The sequence below is a fragment of the Scophthalmus maximus genome, chromosome 2 (genome assembly GCF_022379125.1).
Source record: "Scophthalmus maximus strain ysfricsl-2021 chromosome 2, ASM2237912v1, whole genome shotgun sequence".
NCBI classification, from domain to species: domain Eukaryota; kingdom Metazoa; phylum Chordata; class Actinopteri; order Pleuronectiformes; family Scophthalmidae; genus Scophthalmus; species Scophthalmus maximus.
In genome coordinates, this window is record NC_061516.1 from 10495155 (window position 1) to 10513505 (window position 18351).

Consider the following 18351-nt stretch of genomic DNA (forward strand, 5'->3'; position numbering starts at 1 on the left):
AGGTAAATAACTCGGGGCTTGTCGATCCTGCTTCCTTAGACATTGGCATCGGCCGGTCTGTTTGTCAGCAGAGAGGGCGCAGCAGGTTAGAAAGGCGGGTGCAGGTCGGACTGTGACCGGGAGCATAGGCATAAGTCAGATTCCTGTCACCTGAGTCAAACCACCTGCTCGCATTCTCACACTGCACGCAGCATTCTTGAAGTGCCACACTCCTCCAGCTCCTTGCCCTCTTTTCCTTTCATGACGACGTGACTGAAGGCTGCTCTCGTGCTAGTTATCCCCCGGTTTCAGTGAAACCCGCGGTTCAGTCACCTGCAAACCTGGGAAAAAAACGGACACACTCCGACTCGCTTGCATCGCCTCAGCTTTGACATGTGACGACACTGCACTCGTTGGCCGCAGTTTCCACAGAAGTCACAGCACGTACAGTAATGTCAACCCTTAACACAGGTATGACCAAACTGTGCTGGTAAATCCATATCCATAGTCCAATTTAGGAGGATTAACGGACGGAATCAATATTTCACATGCTACTTGCCGTTTTCTTTATGCTCTTATACTTCTTTATTCCTTATCCTTTCATTCTTTGTCCAAAGTGTGTGTTTGTTTCACTGACACACTGACACAAACACACGCTTGATACACATTTGTAATCATGAAATACATCAAGTCCTCATCCCTACGTGGCCTTGGTAGACAGGTTGGCCGTGACAACAAATCCCCCCCCCCACACTCCACCCTCGCCACTCCTCGGCCGTCCTGTCTAACAGCGACAACAGTGTTCGACACTGCACTGTAACAGCAGCTGTACTCGTAATTGGCCTGGTAGAAGTGCACAGACACTTCCACACAGCCTGCTGGGAGGGGGGGGGACGACTCCTGGAGCAGATGGCGGAGCGTCCCTCCTGGACAGAGTCTGCTTTTTGTCTGAGCCACACCCGTCTACACTTAACGCGCAATTATCACCAAAATGAATAAAGGCAGAGTTGGCAAAACAGAATTTAGTGTAAGATTAGGAAAAATCTTGTTGGCTGTTAAATAAATAAATAATAAATGATCGGTGACAATGTGTTCACATCTTATTGATAAAAAAATGGACAATATCGTATGAAATGAATCAAATAATGAATTTTTCTCCCATTCAAATAAGCGGTGGAAGTCGGGTCAGGGCAACAGTAGTTCACGTTCAACGAGCTGTGTAATGCATTGTGCTAATCTGTACGGGATTACATGAAGCCAGCAGCTCTGTGTTTGTGCAGCAGTGTATCACAACTATCATCTCTACACTCAATGGCTATTAATGCCTGGCGCTCAAACTCTGTCCTTTTGATCTCTCTCCTACTTCCCCCTCCGTCCCTCAGGCTTTATTTTCTCATCTTTTCTATTTTTTTTCTCTTTTGTTTTATACTCAACCTGGGATTCATGTTATTGGACTTTTGGGTAATGTGACAGTCATAAAAATACAGAGAGAATCAGAGATGGATCCGGCGACGATGAGGCACCACAACTCTCACCCAAGGTGGCAGCGCCCATTTTAGTTGCCATGGCAACACTCAAGGAGAAAAGGTCAGGGGACCAACAAAGAAACTCCAGCTTTCCCAATCTCTGCCTCTTTGTGATCCTTCACTGCAGCTGGATCCAGTGTTTCTGATTCAATATCAACATCCCTGAAACAGGCTTCTCACGCGCGGCAGTGTCTGCGAAGGTGGTCCTGGATTACGCAGGTGATTTGAAAAATGTCAGGAACACCTCGTACGACACCATGGCAACAAGGAAAAGAGTGATATTTCACATTGTAGCTGCACCTACGGGTCACCGCTGCCGTTGGGACAACACTGCGCGTATAACCCCGCAGATCCAATTTAATTGAGGGACGTTGATGAGTTTATCACATAGCTTGTCTCCAGCCTCCAGTGGTCTGCGTGTATCTGAGCATGATGCAGAGCAAGAGACATGGCAGGAATGTGGATCTTCCTGACTGCACACAGCAATAACACCAGGTACTTCCATGTTAATTCTAAGGAACAACACACACACACACACACACACACACACACAGCAGTGTACAGTGACAGCTACAGCCTCTCCCTCCCTAATGTGCTGTACACTCCCTTGGTTAAGCTTCATACAAAAAAAGAGACGAAATGAACAAGCTTAAAGGAATGGGTAAATAATGAGCCTTGAGTTGATAGTTTCATATTCTCATCTAGTACATTTGTTAACGGACCTGTTTTGTGATGTGGTAACAGCCCGGCTCCGAGTCTCACGTATGTGTGTATTCTTTGACACTTAGTGACCTCTTTCAAGGGTTTATTGTGATGCTGAGCTGTACATGGGAGTGCATGTGGCTGCAGTTGTCCAAACGCAGAGTTGACAAACTGCGTCTGGGGACCAGTGTGGAGCTGACACTCATTCCAGCCTCTCATAAAGTTCGTCTTTATGGCCACAGTGCACAGCTCGAGAAGAAATGACTCAAATTGGTGAAAGTAAACAAACCACAAATGCTGCATTTAGAGCAGTGAATGGTGAACGATCATTCTTTGATATGAATAGGACTCCATGTCAGTCCTCGCTGTTTCCATTATGAGGCAGTGGACTCGTCCGTTTTACTGTACAGACGAGGATGTGAAGCTCCAGAAACCTGGAATGACTTTTTTTCCCTCTGAAGCATCGTGGCTGGAAAGAGTAACAATGCATAACAACTATAACAAAGCAAAAAAACAAAACATGATAAGTACAGCTTCTGTGCAGTGACGCACACTGCCAGCATTGCTCCTCTGGGACCAGCATACAGTCACAAACGCGCTGCAAGTGAACACACACACACACACACACACACACACACACACACACACACACAACCCCGTCAGCTCGGACGAGAGGACAGATTTCATGTCAAATCCCCAACAGAGACTGGTGGATCTCCGGCCCCTCTGGTTCTAGCATATCTATTTCTGCTCAGGGAAACTAGGCTAAGAGGAAGGAGAGAATAGTGGTCCAGTTTAACAGTGATGGGTGTTGGTGAGAGACACACACAGAGAGAGAGAGAGAGAGAGACGCAGTTGGTGGCTGAACCAGGTCAGTCTGGACTGGACTGCATTTGTAAAGCATACGTTTCCATTGATTATATATATACTATGTGTGTGTGTGTGTGTGTGTGTGTGCAGTTCCCCTTTCCCCTGGTTTCACACTGTGTGTGTGTGTGTGTGTGTGTGTGTGTGTGTGTGTGTGTGTGTGTGTGTGTGTGTGTGTGTGTGTGTGTGTGTGTGTGTGTGTGTGTGTCAGAGTGAGAGGGAGCCAATGGATGGAAGTCATTCATTCTGGCCAGAGTGTGGCAGGCAGCGGTGAGCCGCTCTGCTGATGTGGCCAGATCCTTCCCCTCCATTCCTGCAAAAGGGGGTGATTCCATTTCATGTGTCACCCCCTTCAGTATAAATAGTCTGGGAAAGGAAAACAAGGGGGGGGGGGGACATAATGAGTGAGGAGAAAGTGCGTCTTTTCCGGTTGTTCTTGTAACCAATTTTTTGGGATTGCAGCGTGTGAGAGACAGCCCGAAAACACAGCGAGAGTGTGCAGAGGCAGGCCGGGGGCCGCCGGGAGACTCAGACTGCAGGCAAGGGGAAAGGTGACCACAAATATGCCCGACTGTGGCCGGCGGGCTCCTGACCGACTGCTCTCCTCCCTTGCTATGTGGCCGCAGTGGGCGGGGGAGTGCTTTTTCCATTCCACTTCCTCTCGCTGTCACACAGAAAGGAAACGTGCTGCAGATGTCTGGGAAACGGTGTAAAGAGCTGCCTGCACGACAGGGCTGCGGAGCTCCCGCACAGGAGGGGGACTCCCGGGCGGAATCGACGAGGGGTGAAGAGTTTGACTGTGCATTCGCAAGTCAAACTCCTCATCCTTTGCTGGCGGCACGCCGTGGAGCAATCTCGTTTGCTTGTTGGTCCCCGTTTTGTTTGTATCAGACATCTGCAGGAGGACGCACATATGCAAGGGAACTGGCGGGGCAATTCACTTTTTGTTCATATGAGCATTTTAAAAAGTAGGTCCAAACAAAAAGTGCAAACTTGGGTTGCAGTTCATGTTTCTGTTTTTATTTCGCTGACTCTTATGTCGTTGGATGACGCATCGAGGGTCGGCTACACCGAAGAGATGTATGATATTTCAGTGACCCTTCTCACCAGGGTGAGATGAAAGCTGATGGTGAAACACAACTATTCGAAGTGTAAATACAACTTCATGTTTCTTTTCTTCCTTTTTTTCTTTTTTTTGCTGACCCTGGCAAAGACACCACATCAGGCCAGCTCACTCGCTACCACTACACCACTGCCGTACACCAACATGAAGACATTTTAATCGGAGCTCCAGTCAGCGCGTTGAATATGAGTATGCTGTTGTCCCACAGACGCAACCACGATGACATTTGATACAGCTTTCACTCTAATCTTCTGAATTTGTGACAGCCAAACTGGGGATGGATCAAATTAAAAGGCCCGTGGGTTTGCCAGCCTCATACCACTTTGATTAAAAAGGTTATTTTTCCCCACCTAATTTTCTTTCACTAATCAAAAGCTTGAATTCAGCTCAAGGGCCGCGGTGCATTAGTCCCAGCCAGTACGTGCTAAATATTTGATGGTGGTGGAGAGGATGCACAGTGAAGCATCGAGGGAGCAGACTAAACCTACAGGTCATCAATAATACATCTAGGTGGTAGCCCACTTGTTCGTATGAGATAATGCATTAGATGTATTGGAAAGAGATGCAGTGAAGCGAAGCAAAGGTATTTGAGGCGAGATGAGACTGTGTGACTGCCAGGGGATCGCTGTGAGCTGCACTCTCACCAGCATCTCTCAGGAATACTGAGCAGCTGTCGAACTCAACCTTGAATCCGGATCCTGATGGGGTGGGATTTATGTGGAATTTAAGAGATGGAGCCACGTTAACCGGCAGAAATCAGGGGCTCAATTGGTGTTGTGTGGACATTGTCTCTCTCACAAACACAGAAAAAGAGTCTAACCTTTTGAACATCCTCGACCTTTAAAAAAAAAAGCCTATCCAAAATGTTTTAATGCCTTTTTCTTCTATAAATTCTAACACATATCCAGCCTGAAATATCTGTTTTAAGGCAGGAAATAAGAGCAAGGGTGAAATAATGAGCCATCGAGATTTCAGATAGTTGACGTATTAATGAAACGGTCAAGCACCAGCGAGCTCACAAACACTTCCAATGTGCTGAGGCTCCATGTAAAACCCTGTGCTGCTGCTGCACTGAGTAGCAACAGGGCTCGGAGCCAAATGCAAATGTCAGCACGGTGACATGCCTCCAAGTGCAACGCTGATGTTTATCAGATAATACTTCCAATGTAAACTATTTTTGTTATTTGACAATAAGCACTAGATACGGACTGATAAGTAGATTTGACCTAAAACTAAATATGAAAATGAAAACAAAAGTAGATTTGAACCGATGAAGGTGTTGGGTAAAAAAGTATTTGAGATTCGTATCTCAATTAATGAGCTTTACAAAATGCCATCCAAATCCGTCCGAAAGTAATAAAGTCATAATTTCAATTTGCACCAAATTTGCTACTAATTAAGCCACCATCACTAGATCACCCCTACACACACACACACACACAGCATAAACACCCTCACATCCATGATGTCGCTCTTCTTTTAAATATGGAAATAAAGGCTGATGCGAACGTAGGGACAGCTCTATATGGCAAAGGATGGAAGACAGGTGTAATATGAGTTCACTTACATTACCAGTGTGTGTGTGTGTGTGTGTGTTTGTGTGTCGGACTGTGTGAGTACGCACGCAAACAGTAAGCACACAGTAATCCCAGTGCTGCTTTACATAACAGTGTGGGGGATTAAAGTCATTATGTAGAGTTTTTTGATGAGATTTCATTTCACCCCTCTCACTTGTGTCCTCTGTTAGCTCTGTGGTTTCATGAGGATGAGGGGAAATCCACGGTGGGGGAGCTTGAAACATCTTGCTTCATAATTATCATAAACTGTATGAACAGTCAAGACAAGCTCTGATTGATTAGTTTACTTAATGACTCCCATTTACACAAGGCATTTTTTTAATCACAGATAAAGAATTACAGTTCTTGACAATGGTTTCAAATACTTGATATTCTACCTGCCTAAAAAAGAACATATTTCTGTGTTCTCTGCTTGAAACCTGACTCGACCAACCTCATTTGACTGTCCTTTGATGACATCATGATGAAATGTCCACCGGCTGTGAAAATGGCAGTGATATGTATTTTTTTTGGGGGGGGGGGTAAAAAGAGGGTGATATTCTTTTTCCATTTTCAGCTCAATTTAGCAATAAGCTATGTACAACAAAGCTATTTTCTCTGGGTAATTGTAGTGGATGGGGGTCCAGCTGGTTCCTAATAATATCTGTGGCCATTTCTTTTTATAAAAATACACAAATCTAGGTAAAAATAGGTTTCATATACACCATATTTTTGCAGAAGTTGTAAAGGAACCTATCAGTAAAAAATAGTGAATAGAAAAAAATGAGAACAAAACTAAAAAACTATGACTTACAGATACTGTACTTCTGTGGCGTAGCTAACGGAATATATTAACTATGGGGAGTCACAAGTTAAAATGATAAATGTGAATTTCAAACATGTATTCATGTCGTCAAGCTTTCTCCTAAACAAGTCCAATCAGACATGTTGAAACATTTTCCTTCTCATGCTGTCAAAGTGGCCTCTCTTCATCTTTCATTGTCTCATGAATTAAATATGCATCTCATTACTTCCTCTGCTGTTCCATCAAGCACTCTGAGTAAACCAAACATGTCCTTTTGCACAACCTTACGGAGAATGACCTCGAGTGCCATTTTGTATCTTCTGTGGGTCTCAAAGAGAAATTATTGCTAAAAACAACCCGACTTCTTTGATAATGTGTTTGAACTCATTTTACACGATTAAACAAATTTCCAATACTGAACTTTTCAACTTTTTCAACGTCTAAAGTCAAGGTCGTCCAAAGTCCTCCAGACTGAACAATCACATAGGATGATTTGTCACTACTCACGGCCCCATGACCAGATTTTTTTTGTTGCCATGGTAACATTAATGAACTCGAAGTTAAAAGTAATAATCGAGCGTATGTGCGGGTTGTGATAAGAAACCTGCATAGATGACCTTTGGGCTGTCACATTTCCCAATGAATGAGGTGTGACTGTGCGGTAAGTTTGAGGTTTTGCTTGGCGTGGGAAAAACCAAGAAATCATTTTGTCTTTGTCTTACTTCCTCCACATACCAGGCCTGTTTGACTGAAGAGCAGCCCGCATACCTGCGGCGCAGTGCCCGACCTCAGGCCTGCACTTATCAGTCCCTGAACAACACGAATATGCAGATGAGCTGTGCTCTGTTGTGCTGCCCAGGTATGTCCATCGACTACCTGCACTGCAGTAGGCTGCAGTCTTGTCCCAAACAGCCCTGGACAAAAAGCAGCACAGCACTCTACGCCACCACATTCAATGACCCATTCAGCCAAATTGTATAATGCAAAAATGTTATGTGTTATAAATCCAACAGAGCAAGATGTAATCTTTTTTGAAAAGGTGTGGGGCGACCGGCTGCAGAGTTCTCTATTTCAACATGGACCAGAAAATCATTTGTGGTGCCAAAGAATCAAAAGAATGCTTGTGGTAAAGCACCCAACCTTTCTGGTGTACGACAAACATCTTAACTGCACCTGCCATTGTTAGCATAAGCAAACTATCCCACAGTAAAGTACAAAGGCAAAAGTCTATTTGCATGCTGATCGAGCAAGATTAAATTGAATTGCTGCGTATGCACATATGTGTGCTTCCTGCACATGCGCCCATGTCTCGGAAAGACAAACCCAATGACACATTCACATAGGAATTCGATTCCTACGTGTGAACCCTTTACAGCAGAAAAGCACACTAGGGCTGTTAGTGTGTGTTTCCACCTCTGACCCAGGGTATTAACAGGACGTCAGAAGTCTTTGACAGAGGTCGACAACCATCATTCCCCCCCCCGGTTCTTCCCACACACAAACACACAGTAATGCATTTGCCGAATGCAGTAATGAAAAATGCTGCCGCAATCTCATTTGGCACTGACACCATGACAGATATCCACAAATGAAATCAAGAGAGAAGCGGATGAAAGCTGTGAGGGAACGCACAAACACACACAAGACCTTATCCAGGGCCGGATTGGTGGATATGAAAGATTACATAATCCCTCTGCCAGGCTCCACTATTTACTCTATCACATGTAAATTGGGGGAACGATTACATTTGCCTCAGGAAGGAAGGCTTTTCAAACACAGGGCTGCTGCAAATAAGCACTCTAAATATTATTTTAGCATCTGCGGGAGCTTCCAGGAGCTGAGAGCTAATATTACCTCGAGCTGCAGGTCACAACCACTGGGTGTAACTTGTGCCGCAAGCAGGTCAATATTAGATTCCAATCCTCTCAAGAACAACCTGTTGATGTGTCGGGGAGAAAAAATCCAATTTCGGCGCGTCCCAGGACAGGACATCATCTTTCATCACTTGTAAGAAAATTTTAAAGCTGCTGTCCCGTTGTCAAAGATTCAGTGTCAGTGTGTAAATGTGTGTGTGTTTCACAAGGAACCAAAATATATTGCACTTTCTTCTATTTCAATTTCATCATCATGAGTGGCCTCGGTCAGCACGCGTTGTGTGTCAGGGAATATTTGAATATGACCTACACAACAAAGAGATTCCACTTGTATGCGCTGCTTTGTGTTTTTTTGTGTGTGTTTTTTTAGATGGATGTGAATGCCACAGACTGTTTTTCTCAGCTTTATCTGTAACAAATTAATGCCATACGAATACATGTTACTTCAGCAATGTTACTGCTTGTTGAACTTTGCTGTGATAATCAAACGGAATGCGGGGAGTGAGGAAACCAATTTTTTTCCTATCACATATTTTCAAGTAGGGATGAGCTGTTATTTGACAGCGTGTCAAAAACGCAGCAAAGTGCTGAACACATCTCTACCCTCTCCTCCTTCCTTCCTGCAATCTCGTCGACCGCCTGAAGGGGTGAGGATTAGCACTATCCTCACGTTGACAATCCAATCTTCTCAGATAATGAGACAGGAAGGGAGCAGGGGTGATTTTAACATTGAGGATGTGTGTTTGGGAAAGGGATGGATAGAGATTGGGAGAATCCATGTGCTTCCGCTGATTGCTCGTGTTGCTGTCACTCTACTATGTCTTAAAAAACTCCTGACTGGACTGACCTGCGCAGATACTGTGTTTTTATCACAAGGCCGTAATCCTAGAGCAAACTTTGCACCAAAGACAACACACCAGTGCCCCTCCCTAAAGTGCATACACACTCCTCTGATGACAAAGGGGAGGTCAGCGATTATCAGGCTACCACTCAGCGTCACGTCAAATATCATCAGGCAGCTTGGGCAAGCTCTGTTTTCATTGACAGGGCCACTGGAAGGTAAAAGATAAGAAGGAGTCAAGACTTTACATAAAATAAAGCACAACACCATCTCTCCTATGTCCAGATTGATTAGACGACACATTACTCCGCTAATTTGCGCGATGACGGAGGCAATGAAGGCCTGTCTCCTCCGTCCGTAACTTGTGCGACCCGTTGCCGTCTCAGTCACAAATTTCATCCGTCTTGGTTCAATCAGCCCTCGAACATCGTTCAGTCTGCGCTGAGTTTGTATACTTTGAAAGAGTGACGAAAGTACGATATACAAGGCCACGTTGACCACCGTCTCACTGCTTTCTGTTGGTTACTTCTTTGTTGTTGTTCTTCTTTGTTTTATGGGGCGCACCGCTCTTTACCGCCACTTATGACCGCCACCTATCACTACACTGTGTTCCGGTCAAAGCATGACGCACCGCATCTGCTGGCGATCATCAGACCCTGGTCTGCCTGAAGTGGCCAATTGCAGATTTTTAGTGGCCCGCATATAAAAAACCCAGGTCTACATGGTCATTTTGGTGTGAATGGGGTATAAGTTGCCTCCACGAGCTGGTCCTTCATTCCTGCCTGTGCTGGTGATTTGGCAAAATCACTTGGCCACACTAAATAACTAACTTTACATTGTTGTTGTTTTTTAAACAGCAGGATGTACCTGTCCCCTTCAGCTCACAGTGTACAATGTCCTTGCGCCGTGCCTCTCCCTCTGCTCCTCCCTTCCAACACACAATTCGATGTCCTACGTCCTACAGCATGGGCAGCACTGAGTAAAAATATCCTCTCCAGAATGCAACGCACGTGTAATGGCCTCCTAGCTGCGATAAGTGATATAGGATGCAAGGTTGGGGCAATGCCGAATTAACAGCTGTAGGCAGGGGAAGAGTCAAAGAGTCACCTCAAAGTGTCCATCAGCAGAGCCATGAAACGTTTGTGCGTTCAGGGCTGGAGGGTCACAGGGTGAAGGCTGCTGCGAGGGAAGTGCATCTACTCGATGGTAGATTCTGGAGTAGCCACATGAAAGGGGCCTGCACTGGCACAGGGAGAAGCTCCGTCTAATTCCACCGGTTACTATTACAGACGTCGGCTAAATCAGAGACCTAAAGAACACACAGACTGTTTTCTCACAGCAGTGGGAAAAGGCACGCTGGGAAACAGACATAAAGGGATTAGTGGGATATCTGTGGGAAAAGCAGTCTGGAAAAGTCCACTTGGAGCAACGTCATGTAACTGTGAAGCTCTCCACTTGGTTGAGTAAGTGTCAACATGTTGCCGTCAACAGCGTTTTTGGAATATAACTGAAAGATGTGCACAAGCGATGGCGCGACCTTTCAAAGAGACGCGGGTTTGTATTGTACAGTGCAATTTGTCTAATTCGAAACAGCTCGACGTCTGATGATAAAAGCACGGCGCGAAAAGAGGCAGCCACCCTATAAAGTAAATTACTAGAGGCCCCTCCATCTTTTTACTGCGTCTGCTGTTGTTCGGGGACCTTTAATGTGAACGCTATAAACCAAGAGAGGGTGAAATAGGGAGAAGAGCGAGGGGTGAAATAACTAGCAGCTAAACCCAAAGCAACCCGGGCACAGCCCCTCAGACAGTTTAGTAGTGAGGAGACACTCTGTGTATCTCTAACCCTGATATATTCACATTACTGACAAGATCTGCTGTGACATGTCTCACCAGCAGCTAAATTACAAGTGACAGAGACGCTCCACGTGTGGGCTGTCGTGCAGTGACACCGCTATCTACTTCACCATTGCCGTGAAAATGTGATTTATTTCAAAATCGACCCAAACAGACATCTACGCTGTCTTCACTTCTCCTCTTGTCTAGCCTCTGTGGAACTGAAAGTGTTGCACTTTTCCTGCAAAGAGCACGTCCAACACCGAGGAGGAGATTCTGGTTGCGACAACAGCGGATGACGGAGAAACAAGCAGAGCATTAACCCTGTCACTGGTAGTGCTAATGCGGCAGAGGGCCCCCAGGCCTCTGTGGACGGGTGGCCAAAGGGGAACTGGACACAGCTAACGGGAATTAATCTGCATAGCCTGTCAGACTGGATAGATTTGCCGCATCTTTTTTGACTGTGTAACAAAGAGCTTGCCATAAGAGGATTACGCTAGATGCCAAGAGTTTACATGCAAGGGTCCTGCGCTCGTCCAGTAGCATGGGACCCTGTTTTGGGGTGTTCCCGGAATGACAGCTTGACCGAGGCTGTACTCATCTTAAGTGGCCTGGACGAAGCGTTAATCTGCAGCTCCCCAACATTTCTGCGCAGCACAGATTAGGCCGCAGTCAGTACCCCACGAACTGTCCCACTGCTGGCTGAGGAGGGGGTGACAGGGTGCACATAGGGGGGCGGCTAGAGCTCACGCAGATCAGGGTTTACCTAATCACAGGGCAAATAACTTTAAGTGCCCAGTGTCTGCCTCACACATCCTCATATTCGCTGGAAAAAAACAAACACTTAATCCCCTCTTTATGATAAGCTGTTGAGGATCCTGGACTGTCTGCTGCGGGACTACTGAGACCAACACCGGGATTTCAACCTCAAATTAAATTAAACGCAGCGGCCCTCTCAATCTCGGGGGCTCTCCAAAAGGCAAATGAAATATACTGTAAGTGGCTGAGGGGTCAAATGGCTGCTTCCTGAGGGCCAGGCACACGTGACCCCGCCGGAGCACCGTAACTCATCCAGCTGCGTCCTCGTTTCACGGATATACTGCTTCTCCGAAATGCGGCGAACGGCAAGTGAGCGAGCGACCTCATCGGGACATCCTCAAGCGTGCCAGACGCTCCCCATTCCCGCCTTGCCTGCATCGGAGACAGTCATAAAAGCGAGCACAGGCCTCCGACGGGGGGCCACACTGCGTCAGATCTCACCCACTGTCGGAACAGCTGAGCCCGAAGTCACTGTGTAGAGTTCGTAGCTGACTGCTGTTATTCACACCCTCCATCTCTTCAGCGCCCATGAAACCCAATAGTCGCCCTCTGCGCCTGTCCACGCGTGGATTTGACCCATAAGTGGGTCTGACAAAAAAACGGATAATTGTCTGCCAATTCCACACACGAAATATGGAAATTGCAGGAATCTGAACCTTTTGCAACCCTTCTATGAACCCTAGTTTGACACACTGCATTGCATCAGTGGAAACAGATATTGAAAATGCATTTGGAAATGGTTGAGTTATTAACCTGCTTACCCCACAGTCAGTTTAACGCCCGGACTGCAGAGTAACTAGTTGTTATTACATTTGGTTTGCTTTTTTTTGCTTTGCATATCAAATGAACCTACATTGTTTTTTTTATTTTACACTGAGATCTAAAACATGCCGTACAATAACCAGTAGCTTAAGTTTCATATAATTATTTTGTTTTGAAGCTGCCACTCTCCCCGCAGTGGTGTGTTTGAATATTTAAGGCTTGTATAAAACATATTGGCAGTAAATCTATCGAACCCAGAACAAAACAACCAACCGCCCATAAAAAACAAAAAAAGACATTGTGAATTCTCGCTTCTTTTGTGGCTCTCGCCATCGTCGTGGAAAAGTCAAGGTCTGGAATCACAAACTGCAGTTTCTGCATACAACATAAATGTCTCTTTTTTTCTTTTCTTTTTTTTTACAAATTATCATTAATTAATGTGCGTGTGGCTTCACCTCCATCACTAGGGATTAAAAGAAAGATTTTCTAAAGAAGACTTTGGCACTGCTGGGTGCAATTTTCCCATCATTGTTGTGGAGCAGAATAGCCCCGGTGTCTGGAATGGTCACCCTCTGTCGCTGTGACAATGCTTCAGTGATCCACACACACTACAGTAATGGCCGTTGGTACAAAGACCTTTTGACGTCGGGGGGGGGGGGGGAGATCAGCACTGCTCAAGCTCAGTGCTGCCTGCATTCTGCGTCCACTTCTCTCTGACTGCCTGCCTCTCCCTCACAACTCCCCTCTCTCATTCAGAGTCTTTTTCTGATGTGTGTGTGTGTGTGTGTCTGTGTGTGTGTGTGTGTGTGCGTGCGTGTGTGGGTGCTTTCTGTGGTTGTGCGTTCATGCTTTCTTAATTGACATTAAGATCTCGGGGTTTGGGTACCTGCTATTGAAGGGATTAGAATGACAAACGGAAAGCAGGTGAAGCGGAAAGCAAGGGACGAGTGATCTGAGTCCTGGCGGCTCATGAGGAAGAGGAGGGATGTAGACAAACTAAATTCTTGATTTCAGTCTGAACTATTAAATAATCTCAGTAATTACAACAGGATGTTAAATGTCCACATTTTCACAGTGGCAAATATCCTGATTGAACAGCAAAATGAATACAAAATACAGTTCTACAACACACACACACTTGGAGCCGACGCTGTGGGCCACCTGCACAGATGAGCTGTTCCCAGCACCCCATTGCCACTACAGTGTAGCTCGCACAGCAGGAGGGGAGAGGAGGCCTTACAGAGATGGACGGAGGGAGAACACAATCGCGGATCGGCACCCAGCGTACGAACTGGTTGCGCTGGAAAGCAAATGGCTGCTGGTCCTCTTCCTGTGTGACAGTCTGACGCACATGCCGCCCATGCATAATGCAAGACAGTCCGGTAGTGTTCAGGTGGCCGGGACGGGAGGGGACGGGAGGGGACGGGACCCCCCTCTCTCCATCACATGCACTGTGAGCACAGCCTCTCCCCATGACAGTTAGACCAGGCTGCTGCACTAACAACCCCCACCCCCCTATCATCCAACACTTTTTTTTCCCCGTCTCCCTATTTCCACATTCTCCTCAACGCTCTTCCCGCACTCCTCCTCCTGTCACAGGACAACAAGCGCTCGGACGTGGAGCCCAGTTAGCAGCTTTGCGGGGGGGATTGTCCCCCTTGCTGTTCATAAGGTTTTTTTGCGAAGAACTGAGGCAGATTAGAGGCAACGTCACGACAGAGGGGACAGAGAGGACGGATGGAGTTGTTTTAGAGCCCCTTAATGAGGGGGTTTCCTCTGATCAAAGCACGAGGAGCAAGGAGACGGGAGAACAAATCGCTGCTTTACAGGGAGACTGACTCACCCCCCGCAACGGAGGATGCAGATGTGGCCCTTTCGAGCTCTCCGCTGTGACTGAGCGGTGCTTGATGATGCAGAGATTAGATATGCCACTGTACGTCCACGCATTCTTTGGTGTGGCCGTCGGCCGAGCGGCTCAAGCCGTAATGATCGTTCAGGGCTCCCGTCATCCAAGGCTTTGTGTCTTGACTCCTTTAAGTTGACAGACTGGACCTGAAGCCTTCAGGATGATGGGACGTTGGCATGTGGCTACTTAAGTGTACACATTGTTCTGTTTCTATTAGCCCTTCCTTTCCGCCAGGGGCTATAGGGGATACCACACCCTTTTTTTCTCTCTCAGATTTATCGGTTTTATAAATATACACGTCAGATATAATGCTATGTAAAAAAAAAACATTTGCAAAGAATTAAATGAATAAAGATCAGAAGAGGGATTTTCAAGTCTTCAGCTGTGTGACTTCTATGTAATGTGAGTGTATGCGTATGTGAGGTAGTGTATCAATAGAAACCTGCACTGTAAACGGCAAGGCATGTCCTCGTACAGATCCCCTCGCCATGGACACACTTCCCTGCATTCTCCATGCTGCAGCAAAATGTTTAACCCACTCATTGCCACAGTCCCATGTCCGAGCATTGATGGTTATCAAGTATTTGGCAAAGGTTAATTTGAGGATAAAAATGCAAAGATTTGAGCTATTAATTGTAAGAAGAGGTTATGAAACTCTTGCTTTACAAGGAATCCATATCCATCAACTAATATTGAATAGAAATCTGCCAAAAGACCTCCCTGATATAACCGCACAGTACGTTATGAGACTACAAATTGGGATATTTGGACACTGCGCTCATTGTTAAACAATAAGGCTGGCTGTTAACACACAACGCATGAACAGAATAAAATAGTTTTGTCTCTTCAGAATATGCCCTTTATCTTTCTGAACTCTCCTCCTGGGATTTGAATCGGCAAGGCTGGAATTCATTTCATGACTGAATGACTGCATGAATGGGCTCAAACGAAAGGTCGATTTTTATTTTTCACACTTTGAAGCAATCAAAGAGTACAGGGCTGATAGGCACGGCCGGCCTCAGTGAGGATGTGTGTGAGGAGGTTTTAACACCACGTGGCTCCATCTCGGCATCACACGGCGAGCTGCCGCACGAAACACATGCAGGCTGTAGATGTTGGACCCGGTCTCTCCCAGAAACGGCGAGGAACCAATGGCTGATCCTTCACACTGACACTCTCTGTATCTCCCTCTGTCTCTCTGTATCTCTCTCTCTCTCTCTCTGTCTCTCTCTCTCTCTGTCTCTCTCTCTCTCTCTCTCTCTGTATCTCCCTCTGTCTCTCTGTATCTCTCTCTCTCTCTCTCTGTCTCTCTCTCGCATTTTGCAGTCGCTGAAACTGTTCTGACAGATGAGCTCACACCGACATTACGCGCGCGCTTACGTGTGCCCACACACACACACACACACACAGAAAACAGACACACACACACACACACACACACACACACACACACACAGAAAACACACACACACACACACACACACACACACAGAAAACACACTCACACAGAGAACACACACACACACACACACACAGAAAACAGACACACACACACACACACAGAAAACACACACACACACACACACACACACACACACACAGAAAACACACTCACACAGAGAACACACACACACACACACACTCACTAGCACAGAGCTTGCAGTCAGGTTCGTGGATGGAGTGATGATCGCCCCAATTGATCCATCAGCAATCATCAACCCCCCCATCATTACTGTCCAGCATTTTGTTGTTGTTTGTCGTTGAAGTGATAACGAAGACGCGCGCGTTATCTAACTGATGTAATCACAGCACACGCATCACACGCATCACACACACAGTCGCCACGCACGGAGACGCGTCTCACAGCTACAGCGCAGGACAAGCCCATTGTTCCGGCCGCCTCGTCTGAGGTGAGCTGCCAATTAGCGCATGTGCCATCACCAAACCAAAGAAAGAGCGCTGCGCCTGGTTAGACAAAAACCCCCATTAAAGAGAGGAGCCGGGTCTCTTACCGACGACAGTGTATCTGTCCATGTAATTCAGGACGTTCCCGAAGCTGAGGATCCCGGCGGCGGCGGCCGGCGAGCGGCATCTGAGCAGCGCGGCGCGGAACTTGTGGCCGGGTCTGCAGGGGTGGAGGTCCGGGCTGGACTTGAGCGCGGGGCTCATGCTGCCCGACAGCGTGCGCACCTCGTCCGAGCTGCCGCAGCCTTCGATCTCGCATCCGTCGCTCTCCACGCACATTTTCGGGCACGAAAGATCCAGCGCAGAAGGGGGGGGGGGGATACAAATGAATCAAAGTGGAGAGAGGGGGAGAAAAAAAAAATGTGTTCAACAAGAAGGGACCGGACTCTGTGACTCGAAGTGAGCTCCTCTCTGGAACGTGTCTGCTCCACCAGTGTGCGCTGACGGACGGGCGGTGCGCGCCTTGGTTTTCTCTTTTTTCTTTTTTTCTTTCCTGTGGACCAAGTGCTACAGTGCGGGGGGGGGGACTCCTCCCCTGAAGCCCGCAGCGAATGATGGAGCCGCACCTGACACTGTGCCGCAGATGCCGGAGTGCGGTCGGAAAACCCCTCTCTGTTATTTCTAAGGAACTGATGGTGCTGGGAAATGGGCATGGATGGATGGATGGGTGGTTGGGTGTGACTTCATTTATTTATTGATGTATGTATGTAGTCATCTATGTATTTATGTATGTATTAATCTATCTATCTATCTATCATATCCCCGTCATATTTACAAGGGACCAATAGCTGCTGCCCGAGGAAAATAGTATTACTCCTGAATGTATGTCACTAAAGTGTGTTTCACAGACACATTTAGAGGTCAGGGGAAGCAGCTATGAATCGCATCCCTGGTGTGCTCATATTTTTAGTAAAGGGTCCCAAATACATATGTATTTGAATTACTTGTGTAATTTTTTCTCTCGCCACAAATCTCATACGTCAATTCATTTCCATTGCTACAGCATGGCTTGAGATTTGAGAGTATATAGCTTACAGGCCTATTGCATCATGACCCACCGAGATAATGTGAAGACTCACGGCATGTGAAGCAGATTAAATCTAAAGTTACACATCACATTGAGCACAGATGCATTCAGGTGTTAGATACAGGCAAGTCATGTATCTCATATGTGCACGACTCATTAAATAACATAAGGAATTGATAACTATTTGCCAAGCTGATCAGATTTCTTTTGTGAAAGAAATTCCTCTGGTCAGGTGTGTGGTCCGGAACTTCTGTCGAGGTGCGTGGAAATAGAATACGAAATAAAGTTAAAGCTAAGCAAAGACCACTGGTTTCCGATCATAACCTATGATCTCTGGCAGAACAATTGTCATTTACAGTCATGCGTCACTCAAGTTAGCTATAAAATGCACAATGAACTGACATAACAGGAACAACTATTACATCTGCTTTCAGGCAGATAGGTAAAAGCAGGAATCACTGTTGTGCACCTTGTACCTTTTTTTTATTGTTAACTGTTGATACAGGCAGAGGTCATAAAAATCCCACTCGACTTGACATGCTGGGGCAGTAATCATCAAATATCGTCAAACCATATCAGCTCAGAACTATAATAGAATCATTCTGAGTGATCAAATCCTGCAAATAAGAACCCAAATAGTCCAGAGGACATGAAATATTACCTAGAAATAAACAACTAATTTTACTCTGACACAAGAGGGAACCCATAAATAATTCAAGGATGCAAAACCCTGTTATATTTATCTGATCACAAATATCACGAAA

General features: G+C 46.2%; 1 protein-coding gene across 2 annotated transcripts in view; it reads right to left on the minus strand.

Annotated features, from left to right (window-relative positions):
* The window catches only part of spns2 (spinster homolog 2 (Drosophila)), a 60160-nt gene extending 42958 nt beyond the window's left edge, over positions 1–17202 (minus strand). Inside the window, exon 1 of one of the 2 annotated variants that reach the window (XM_035625415.2) lies at positions 16608–17202. In XM_035625415.2, the coding sequence (XP_035481308.1) occupies positions 16608–16839 (232 nt within the window). In that variant the 5' untranslated portion in view covers positions 16840–17202. The remainder of the gene's footprint in view (positions 1–16607) is intronic. The other variant, XM_035625416.2, reaches the window with a different exon arrangement.
* Between the last annotated feature and the right edge of the window lie 1149 nt (positions 17203–18351).